The sequence below is a fragment of the Arachis ipaensis genome, chromosome B05, assembly GCF_000816755.2.
Source record: "Arachis ipaensis cultivar K30076 chromosome B05, Araip1.1, whole genome shotgun sequence".
Classification (NCBI taxonomy): Eukaryota; Viridiplantae; Streptophyta; class Magnoliopsida; order Fabales; family Fabaceae; genus Arachis; species Arachis ipaensis.
Window position 1 is genome coordinate 140,747,237 of NC_029789.2, and position 10,761 is coordinate 140,757,997.

Sequence of the window (10,761 nt, forward strand, 5' to 3'; positions counted from 1 at the left end):
CTGATAGTTTTTGTTCATTTATTTTTTGAGATAAAAATGAAATACTAATTATCTTGTTAATGTTATTCTGCACGATTCTCAATCAGGTGTTGAATATGCTCTGCTGTTGGATAGAAGATCCAAATTCAGAAGCCTTCAAGTTGCATCTTCCAAGGCTTAATGATTATTTGTGGATTGCTGAAGATGGCATGAAAATGCAGGTCCACATATTAGTCAACCTATTCTCTCTTATCAGAGTGATCAGAAGATGTTTTTGATTTAATTGGACATATTCACAGATGATTAGGAATGATATGGGCCTAAAATTGATATTATATGGTGCAAAACAAGTAATATGTGAAACTATTGTTGCAGCATTATTGAGCTTTTCTTAAGGTCATATAATTTACCTGTAACCAATTTTTGTTAAAGCTTACATCACGAAATTTACTTGTAACCAATTTTTGTTGCAGGGATACAATGGAAGTCAACTATGGGATGCTGCATTTGCGGTCCAAGCAATTATTTCATCCAACCTCATTGAAGAATATGGTCAAACTATTAAAAAAGTTCATTTGTTTATTAAGAAATCACAGGTAACTTTTACACTTTTATTACTATTGTTGCATCGGTTCACCCTTGTTGATCAACATTTCTCTTTTTCTTGCAAAAGGTTTTAGAAGATTGTCCAGGTGATCTTAATTATTGGTACCGTCACATTTCCAAAGGTGCTTGGCCTTTTTCAACTAGAGATCATGGATGGCCGATATCTGACTGCACATCTGAAGGACTAAAAGTAATTATTGATTGAAAAAAGTAGAGAAATTGTACTTGTTTAATTTATGCTGCCACATTGCTAAATATGCTACTTTCAGGCTGCTCTATTACTTTCCAAAATTTCACCGAAGATTGCTGGTGAGCCAATCAAAGCAGAGAGGCTATATGATGCTGTTAATGTCGTGCTCTCATTGCAGGTAATAGACTCGTCTTGGCTGAAGCTAGATTATCTGAATAGTTTGAGCAAATAAATCATTGATAGATTGGTGGAAGAAGATCTTCATTTTATCTTTTTTCTTTCTTGTAAAGATACCGTATCCTCTCTCTATTTAACATTTTCTTTCTCATTAATTTCTTCATTTTTTCTATTAATATTTATTTATTTTAAATATCTTGTTTGTCTGACTGTGATCCACGGTGCATGAGCAAATAGTTTCCTTAAAATTTGTTGAATCTGTTTGAAGAATCAATGTTATTATCTAGAGATGTATTTATTAATTTTCTTTTCCCAACTCTTCAGAACAAAGATGGTGGCTTTGCAACATATGAACTCACACGATCATATAGATGGCTGGAGGTAACTTTATTTTATGAATAATTAGAAATTAGCCTACTTGACGAGTTGATCCTGAAAATTTAGGAAGTTGATTTTGGATTAAGATTAGATACACACTTAGATGAATGCTTTCTCTTGCAGATAATAAATCCAGCGGAAACTTTTGGTGATATAGTTATTGATTATTGGTAAGCTATCAAATGCTTGTTCAGTATAAATTTTCGCATTCCTCTTCCTATCCCTTAACCCATCATTTGAATCTTTTAATATTTCTATTTGCTATATGCTATAGTTATGTGGAATGTACATCAGCCTCTTTGCAAGCATTGGCATCATTTCGGAAATTATATCCCATGCATCGCCCAGAAGAAATAAGCCGCTGTATTAAAAAAGCCACTGCATATATTGAAAGCGTTCAAGCTTCAGATGGTTCATGGTTTGCTACTCCCTTTTTGGAAACCACTATTTTCAAGTTTTTATCTATTGATTTGATAGTTGATTTATGCATGTTGTGGTTTCGACCTCTTGCTTTAGCATGAATGGAACTGTTAGTTTAGTAGACCTCTAAACCACTCAAATCTGCTTAACAGGTATGGTTCATGGGGAGTTTGCTTCACCTATGCCACATGGTTTGGGATAAATGGGTTGATTGCTGCTGGAAAGAGTTACAGTGATTGCCCAGCCATCCGCAAAGCTTGTGAATTTCTGCTGTCTAAGCAGCTTTCAAATGGTGGATGGGGAGAGAGTTATTTGTCTTGTCAAAACAAGGTTAATTTTACTGTTTCTAAATGCTAATATCATTTATTTTTCTTAGAATTTAGAAATTCCTAAAACTACGAAGCATTTGCTTGTGGGAGAGTCTTTTCCGAGTAGTGCATGCATAAACATGATAAAGAAGTTGCTGAGATTATAACTTCCTGGGAAGTGTGTAGGAAGGAAATGAGAGAGTATAAGACGATGAATTTTATGAAACTGATACAATTTTCATATAACGTATTGCATTTTGTTTATAAGTAACATTCAGTTAGAATACTTCATTACTTTCAGGAATCTAAAGGCTGAGAGTTATAGTTATTTTTCTCCCAATGTCTGTTTTTCAGGTGTATTCAAATCTTGAAAACAATAGGGCTCATCTCGTAAACACATCATGGGCCTTGCTGGCTCTCATTGCTGCTGGACAGGTATATACAGCAAAATATTTGCTACTTTTGTGCTGTTGCCATGGTTTTGAACTGATAAATTTATTATTGCACCAAATCTATTCTTCATTGAGGTAGGATAATTTATCACTTCGAAAGTTTTTAAAAAACTTACATAACTTATATATATCCCACCTGCGTTGATGCATGTATTATATAAAAACCATGGCAATGCTTTGCAAATTCATGTTATCTTGCATTTGTCTTATCATATAATTTTATATTTCACGTGGAATGTAAATGTGTGAATAGGCCAAAAGAGATCCAAAACCATTGCACCGTGCAGCCGCATATTTGATAAATTTTCAGATGGACAATGGTGACTTTCCACAAGAGGTATTGACTTCAAAACCCCATATCTTGCATTCTGTATATAATTTAAATTGTTAAAATAGCAAAAGAAATCAACTACTAAATCAATATTTCTTTTCTCTCCTGTTAGGAAATCATGGGGGTGTTCAACAGGAATTGCATGATCACTTATGCTGCATATAGAAACATATTCCCTATCTGGGCATTGGGCGAATACCGATGTAATGTGTTGCAGGCTCGTTAATCTTGCTCTATCTGGAAGCTGTCTGAACTATTTCAGTCTTAGATCTTACTTGTTCCATAATTCACTTCTTGAACACTTCATGACTAAATTAGTTTAATAGTGAGCTAAACAAAGAGCTGACTTGTGGAGGATTGCAATGTTAAATAAATAGAGTTAACTAAATATAGGATAAGAACGTTTTGCCATAGTTCAGATGTTAGAACAATAATGATACAACGAAAAATTTGACTAAAATCTTGGTTGAATGTGTGTTCTTCCACCCGTTAGCGTGAAAGATGTTTTTGTTTGCAAACTGCGCTTCCGCTCATTTTTAACATGTTTGTGGTAGAATAAAACTATGTAGAGCTACATTTTGACATTTTTTTTTTGTTCTTGGCTACATTTTAACATTTTATCTACTTTCTGGATGAATCAAGTCATACTTTGATAACATCAAACAAGACACATTCATCTCTTCCGACTACTCTCGTGATAACATGTTAAAAGTTGCTTAATTACAATATGCATGAGTCACAGTAGTGCATAATAAAATTTGCAAAAATATATTGAAAATGTTATGTTACCAATAAAACATGATTAATATTTACAACTGTTTTCCTTTAAAGATTTTAAGCCAATGTGTGCATTTTTGTTTGAGTCTACTTGTAACAAATATTTTTAATATTATAATGATTCGGTATTGTCGTATTGAAATTTAACCTTTTCATTTTTTTTTTCTTATTAAAGATAGAGAGATTTGAATCTGCGACCTCTTAAGTGAGTATGAGAAGACTATGTGATTTGAGTTATAACTCATGGACAAATTTAACTTTTTCATTGGAATGTATAATTTTTACTTTTTCAGTAAAAACTAAAAAGTAAAATTTTTGTTTGGAGATCAGACATTAAAAAGTTGTGCCCCATATATAGGGGTGGCAACGGGGCGGGTAAGGGCGGGTTTTTGCTCTACCCGACTCCGTTTCCGTTTACAACAACCTGCATAGAACCCGCCCCACTTCTACCCGCGGGTAGTAAAATGTTGAACCCTAACTCGCCCTTGCAGGTATCCACCCCGCCCCTACCTGCTCCTATAATTATTAAAATCCAATAAATAAAATTAAATTTCTGGGAGCAGGTAATTACCCGCCCCGAACGGGTAGGAGCGGGGTGGGTACCCGCGGGTTCGGGTAGTGTTGCCACCCCTACCCATATATTTTGAATTTTCATTCTTGGGTCAATAGACTCAATAATACCTACTTTTTTTTAATGATCGCTTGCTTTCGTCGTAGAAACTAGAAAGAGATAACATGTTTTCGTTTTTGGTCTGAGAGAACGATTAATCTTCATCAGCTTATTTAACTCTGAAGCCCAACAAAGCCCAAATCCAAACTGGGCCCGAGACACGCTCCCCAAATTCAAATTCTATAGCTTACGGCGCGAAAATTTAAAGCAAACGGAGTCAGACATAGTTTCCCAGATAGCAAACAAAAAACAAACCCATGAACCTGTCTCACACTTTCTCTCATTCCTCAATTTGCGTGCAGTACCCTGTTGGTTCAGTCACATTTTCCCCTCCCCAATGTAACATATGTAATAGCTTCGAGATTCTCATTCTTGTTTCCTTTCATTCAAATTTCAGTTTCAAGTATACTGTAAACTATTCCTCTGTTATCTTTTGAAAACTTGGTCTATTCTTATCATTATATTAATGTATTCGGATTTGGATATAAGTTAAATTTTCACATATGAGTTATCATTCGTTGCTTTCAACGAAGATGAAGAAGCCACACTCGCAGCAACATAACAACCACCAATCGCAAGCGAAAACGCTCTTCGAGCTGAAGCAAAAGGTAGTTACAGCTCTCAACAAACTTTCCGACCGCGACACGCACCAGATCGGCGTCGAGGAGCTCGACAGGACTGCGCGCTCGCTAACCGCCGATTCCGTCTCGCCGTTCCTCTCCTGCCTCCTCGACACCGATTCCGACCAGAAGGCCTCCATACGGAAAGAATGCGTCCGCCTTATGGCCACCGTCGCCGCCGTCCACGGCGACCTCGTTCTCCCGTACCTTCCGAAGATGGTGTCCAGCATCGTGAGGCGGTTGAGGGATGCGGATTCGGTGGTTAGGGACACGTGCGTGGACGCGGTTGGGGTTTTGGCGTCCAAGATTGTTAATGGCTGCGGCGGAGACAGGGCGTTTGTGGCAGTGGTGAGGCCGATATTCGAGGCGTTAGGGGAGCAAAACAAGAACGTGCAGAGCGGGTCGGCGATGTGCCTGGCGAGGATTGTGGATATTACTAGTGATCCTCCAGTGGCGGTTTTGCAGAAGATGCTTGGAAGAACTCTCAAGTTGCTTAAGAATCCGCACTTCATGGCGAAACAGGTGACTCGGCTGATCTTAGTAGTACAACCGAATCTGGACAGAGAGATCTCAAGGCCCAAAAGGTTAACACAAAATCAACAATGGGAAGAGTTCCTCTGTCTGCTAGAAAGGGAGGTCAAAATTATGCCGGAAATAATCAGCATCTCAAAGACGATTGGCATGTTGAAATTGCAGTTCCTAGAACTCATTCTATAGTGGAATTCCATAGCTTGAATGAAGATTCTGAGAGTAGTTCTGTCACCAAGCCATTAGAAACAATTAGTGTAGAAGTTACAAGCATGCGCGACATTGGTTATGAATATGTTCCTATGGATGACAAGCAGGAGTGCTCTTCTGTCTCTAATCTTACCAATGATAACTTTGAGACCAAGTTTTTAGCTGCTTCTCATGAATGCTTTATAAAGAATGGATTTCAGAAGCCACTTGCAAGTGAACAGTTTGGTGAAGAAGGAAGTTGTAATGAACAAATGTACTCCATAAAGTCTCAGAATCCTAGAAGTTCCGGTTCTACAATAACAGAGCAAAATCCCCATGCTCCACATGAATGTTGCTGTGTTCAACTTGCAAATGATATGATCTGTATTCAGAATCAGCTTTCGGATATGGAAATCAAACAGGCAAACATGATGCATCAGTTACAGGTATTCATACACCAGTGCTTATATGCACAATTTCTTGAATATAAGTTTTGTCCTTAAGTGTTATCAATAAGAGTTGTTGCCTTTTCATGATTCTCTCACTTGGCTAACGACAACATAATGTAGAAAATATCCATGTGTTTATCACGAGGGAGTATAGAAAAATGTTAGTTCTGTAACTTATGGTACACTTTTAATTTCAATGCTGGACTTGGGTGTTTCTCATTGTGCATCACATGCCATATGATATACCTTTTACTTGATATGCTTCTAAATCTTTTTCAGATGTTTACAACTGGCATAATGGATGCCCTTTCTACAATCCAATCAAAAATGGTAGGCTTAGAAAACGTAATTGATAGATTAACTCAAGAATCCGTACAAGGAGGAAGACATTCTTATTCAGAAAACTCCAAATTTTTTAGGCCGAGTCAAAATACAGCTTCTCCTAGGTTCTCCACATGCACTCCAAGGCCATCTGTAGATATTAATGGTAAGCCGTCTGGCTTGTCATCAAATAAAAAATCCGAAAGTTGGGAGAAGAAAACATTTTCAAGGAGCCAACCAAGGAACTTTGCTGGAGATACCGCAGATTCATGGAAAAGCTACAAGCCAAAGAATGCAAGGAATTTTACAGAGAAGGATATGTTGAACAGTTCTGCGAATGATACACGCAGCATGATTTCTACTCAAGTGAGAAAGAATGATGATATCTTTTCCTGTGCTACCAGAGCCAAACCCAGAATTGGTTGTCGTGTGAGTAATACCAACTACTGGAAATGTGTGAAACGGCTTGTGAGTGAAGGGGATCTAAACTCTGCATACATGGAATCTCTATGCTCTGGTGATGAACTTATACTTGTTGAGCTTCTGAATAAAACCGGTCCGGTCATAGAGAGTTTATCAGTGAAGACAGTCAACGTTCTTATTAGTACTTTAGCATCATATATTCTTGAAGGAAGATTCTTTAATACGATAATCCCCTGGTTGCAGCAGGTGAGTTGCTTACTATTGTTATTCAGAGTAAAATTTTACGCTTGAATTGGTAGTTTTTAACAGTATGGAGTGTCATGTATTAACTTCAAACAATTTATGGTATTTTCTTATTTTAGATTGTTGAAATGAGCACCATCCATGGACCAAATTGCATTGCTCTCTCCATTGAAGTCAAGGAACAGCTTCTATCTGCAGTTCAGGAAGCTGGGGACTTGAATATTATCAGTCACGCAGAAAGAAGGTGTGCCACTGAGTTAGCAATGAAGTTGCATCATATATGGGGTAAGATTAATGAAACTTCATAATCTTTGTATATTTGAGGGGAAAAATGTTCATGCCATTTTCTTTATCTAGTGTTGGGTTTAGTCAATGGTTCGTTGCTAGTCATTCTGAAATTAAGTAACTTCGGAAGTTTGTTCATGATGTTTGATAGCAATGTATATTGCAAAGATTGTGTTTTCTTTGTTTCAGCAATATGCATCTTTGGCTACCTATGTCAAGATATTGATTGTGAATCATGTTTCATTTCACTTTTTAAATCAACATAACTATCTTAACCTTGCTCATTTTCCATTTATTTATATAAAGTGTTAAGCAATAAATGTATTATCATCACTGTAATGTAGGATAAGTAAAGCATGACTAAGAACTAATATTACATTGGACATTGGAAATAATCAAATACAAGGTTTACATTATAACTGATACATTATCATTTGTAAATTGACTATGGAATCAATAAGAGAAAGTTGAAAATATTCTTATGAATTATGCTTACACTATCATGCATGCAACACTCTGCGCCGATACTCTCCAAGAGCCCATATAGGAAATATGTTACGATGTGATGCATAGTTTATGACACAGTTTCTGAAAAACACTCCTGTTGCGTCCTGGAAAATTGGATTAGAAATTATTAAAAGTTATATATATGTTGATTATAGAACCACTTTTGCTAAATGCTAAGATATGATTAAATATGGACGAATTACCGGCTGTGGAAAATCTCCATCTTCCATTTGTGAATTGATTATTAACTTTATTCCTTTGTGTATGGGTGTAGCATCTATCTCACCCTTTTTAGTTTTTACAGCAAAATTCCAATGATTAGCACAATCTACATTCTTTGCATCTAAAAACTTCTTTCAGAAAAAAATAAATACAGAAAAAATAAGATCTTCATTCTCTCACAATCACATACATCCACACTTATCATTTATAAATATATCTCACCATACCATATATTATATATTGTTTTCTTCAATTATTTTTTTTTCTGGAGAAACAATTAATTATCTGAAAATTGTAAGATGTTAGGTAATAGTAGTCATTTCTAATTTGACAAGGGTCTTTTATAAATTTCCCAATAATTTGTAGGAATGTATTAACTTATTAGTTGTATGTATCTTTGAAGGGCTAATATGTTATTAGAAATCTTTCTTTTAATTATATAATATCACTATATAAAAAATTATGAAATTTGAGAATTCTAACCTGTCCTGCTCCAATAAGTGACAATAAAGCCCATGAAGTTTGAATTAAGTTTGCACGGTTACCTTCTAGATTTGTATATACCTGAATGAGGAAGTTAAAGTGTTAAACATGCATGCATGTATGTCATGTTATTCTATAATAATTTCTTAGCATGGTGCACAATTCAGAGCAAAATGAAATTTATTATAGAGCTGACCTTGTTTTGACTTGACAAGTAACTTTCACCCCAACCACCATTAGGAAGTTGTTTTGACAACAAAAATTCACATGCTTTGCGCAACGAAGGACTATTATGGTAATTCCTTCCGCAAGCTTTTAGTCCTTCCACAGCAAACCATGTGCCATAGGTATAACAAATACTCCAACAACCATACCTGTGTACGATCCTTACAAATAAGATAGCATAAGGAATAATTTTTAGATACTTTTGGCGTGCCATGTTTATTTTGATCAGAATGATAATTATGCATCCCAAGTCATTATTGGAAGGGCAAAAAAAAAAGAAAAAAAAATACAATACCATGAGCCATCTGAATTTTGTGAGTTTTCAATGAAATGGATTGCCTTGGAAATAGAGTGATCTATTTCTTGTCTTCTATGCATTGGGTATTGCTCTCTAAATATAAGCAAGCCCTGCAATGCCGATGATGTGCACTCTACGTAACTGTTTTTCACAACATGCAACTCAAATTATTAGCTGCATTAATGAACTAATTCCATAATATAAAAGATCTTATATAATGTCATGAAATTATTTCTGCTAAAAGTTTAATTAGTTGTGAAATAAAAATATATAAATAATTATATATCTATTCTCTTGTACAAAAGTTTTTTTTTTTTTTATGTTTGAAATATGAATTATAGATAAATTTATTTTTGGGACAACAAAAATCTAATTATAGATTTTTCTAATAATAGAAATACTGTTGTCCTATTATAAAATTACTTGTACCAAAATTTTAAAATTTTAAGTAGACATATATAAATGATTATGTATCTAACAAACTCAATGTGTATTATACATAAATACATTTAATTCTTAATGTAAATCTTACTCCATCTCAACAATAACGCTTTCAAAGAATTCGGTTGGATTGAATTTCTGCAATAATTAAAATGGTGTTACTAAATTAAAACAAAGTGCATAATTAATCTTGCCTCCAAATTAAATGCCTTCTAATTGAATGTTGTTACCTCTAACCATTGATAGCCTCTTTGAGGCTCCCAAGCAGGGAAACCGCCATTACTACTCTGTAGTTGAAATCAATGAACATGTGAGAATCACATTTTTTTTTCATCTGTAGTAGGACAAGACTTTGGTGTTGTTGTTGTTTAACTAGAGCTTTACTAAGAAATACTCTTAAGAAACTTAGAGAGACAATAACACAAATTACTTTATTTAACTTAATATTTATAATTTTATGTATATAACATCTATAATTACATATTTATTATATCTAATATTATTTAAATAATCTAATAATGTTTAAAAAATATAAAATAAAAAATTTTAAACTGCTTAATCTAATTTTTTACTGTCTTTCAAATATTTTTGCTTATCAAAATAAATTTTACCAAGACTCTTAAAATATTACAGGATGTCTTAATCAAGGTATAGTTACAATAAAACGGCATGAAGGATATATAGAATACTATACTTGTATGGAGAGAATAACATTCACAGCATCGTATAGTCTTTGTGTTTCAACTTTGTCCCCAACAATTTCAATTGGCATTCTTGACAACAGGATCGACAGCTATGGAAAAATTTAGTAGCAACCATTATAGTTAGTGTTGAAAAAAGAGAGAATAATTGAGTAGGTATAAAGAGTACAAGAAAAGATTGCACCAAATTAAAGATTAAATTACAAAGATAATATATACCATCGGTTAAGTTTCTCAAAATTAAGATGTATATCTTTAATCATCTTCTTTTAATAAAAAATATCTTTAATTACTTTATTAGTTCTTATAATTTCATCCATTTTTTCAATCAAGTTTTTGTGGTTTAATAGTCTGTAATTGAGCTGTTCTTATATTAGATAAAAATTTTGGATTAGGTCTTTTTTACATAATTTTAGTTAAAAAAATGCAATTTTTTGAAATATTTATTTTGGTATTTGATATATGATGAATTATGATTAATTCTATAAGCAAAATATTTTTGGATTAGTGTTTTTTTATAAAAAGTAATAACTATTAA

General features: G+C 34.2%; 3 protein-coding genes across 3 annotated transcripts in view; 2 read left to right on the forward strand and 1 right to left on the reverse strand.

Moving 5' to 3' along the window:
* The window catches only part of LOC107644501 (cycloartenol synthase), an 8,926-nt gene extending 5,692 nt beyond the window's left edge, over positions 1 to 3,234 (forward strand). The window contains exons 8-18 of the mRNA XM_016348369.2: positions 87 to 200; positions 453 to 575; positions 653 to 775; positions 855 to 953; positions 1,277 to 1,333; positions 1,454 to 1,500; positions 1,605 to 1,748; positions 1,903 to 2,080; positions 2,413 to 2,493; positions 2,764 to 2,847; positions 2,954 to 3,234. Of these exons, the coding sequence (XP_016203855.1) occupies positions 87 to 200; positions 453 to 575; positions 653 to 775; positions 855 to 953; positions 1,277 to 1,333; positions 1,454 to 1,500; positions 1,605 to 1,748; positions 1,903 to 2,080; positions 2,413 to 2,493; positions 2,764 to 2,847; positions 2,954 to 3,067 (1,164 nt within the window). The 3' untranslated portion in view covers positions 3,068 to 3,234. The remainder of the gene's footprint in view (positions 1 to 86; positions 201 to 452; positions 576 to 652; positions 776 to 854; positions 954 to 1,276; positions 1,334 to 1,453; positions 1,501 to 1,604; positions 1,749 to 1,902; positions 2,081 to 2,412; positions 2,494 to 2,763; positions 2,848 to 2,953) is intronic.
* On the forward strand, positions 4,822 to 7,603 carry LOC107644503 (TORTIFOLIA1-like protein 2). Its single transcript, XM_016348371.2, has 4 exons — positions 4,822 to 5,347; positions 5,431 to 6,071; positions 6,354 to 7,064; positions 7,181 to 7,603. The coding sequence occupies exons 1-4, from the start codon at positions 4,822 to 4,824 to the stop codon at positions 7,367 to 7,369; spliced, it is 2,067 nt and encodes a 688-aa protein (XP_016203857.2). The 3' UTR covers positions 7,370 to 7,603.
* Positions 7,692 to 10,761, reverse strand: part of LOC107644502 (lupeol synthase-like) — a 16,590-nt gene continuing 13,520 nt past the window's right edge. The window contains exons 11-18 of the mRNA XM_016348370.2: positions 10,217 to 10,315; positions 9,753 to 9,809; positions 9,614 to 9,660; positions 9,079 to 9,222; positions 8,755 to 8,932; positions 8,559 to 8,639; positions 8,057 to 8,140; positions 7,692 to 7,957 (exon numbers count right to left, since the gene is read on the reverse strand). Coding sequence (XP_016203856.1) covers positions 7,847 to 7,957; positions 8,057 to 8,140; positions 8,559 to 8,639; positions 8,755 to 8,932; positions 9,079 to 9,222; positions 9,614 to 9,660; positions 9,753 to 9,809; positions 10,217 to 10,315 — 801 coding nt within the window. The 3' untranslated portion in view covers positions 7,692 to 7,846. The remainder of the gene's footprint in view (positions 7,958 to 8,056; positions 8,141 to 8,558; positions 8,640 to 8,754; positions 8,933 to 9,078; positions 9,223 to 9,613; positions 9,661 to 9,752; positions 9,810 to 10,216; positions 10,316 to 10,761) is intronic.

Bases quoted from the DNA above. Each gene is read 5' to 3' on its own strand.
- LOC107644503 (XM_016348371.2), top strand. From the start codon at position 4,822: ATGAAGAAGCCACACTCGCAGCAACATAACAACCACCAATCGCAAGCG. The intron at 5,348-5,430 runs GTGATCCTCCAG...ATGGCGAAACAG, and splicing joins GAGGATTGTGGATATTACTA to GTGACTCGGCTGATCTTAGT. The intron at 6,072-6,353 runs GTATTCATACAC...AATCTTTTTCAG, and splicing joins ACATGATGCATCAGTTACAG to ATGTTTACAACTGGCATAAT.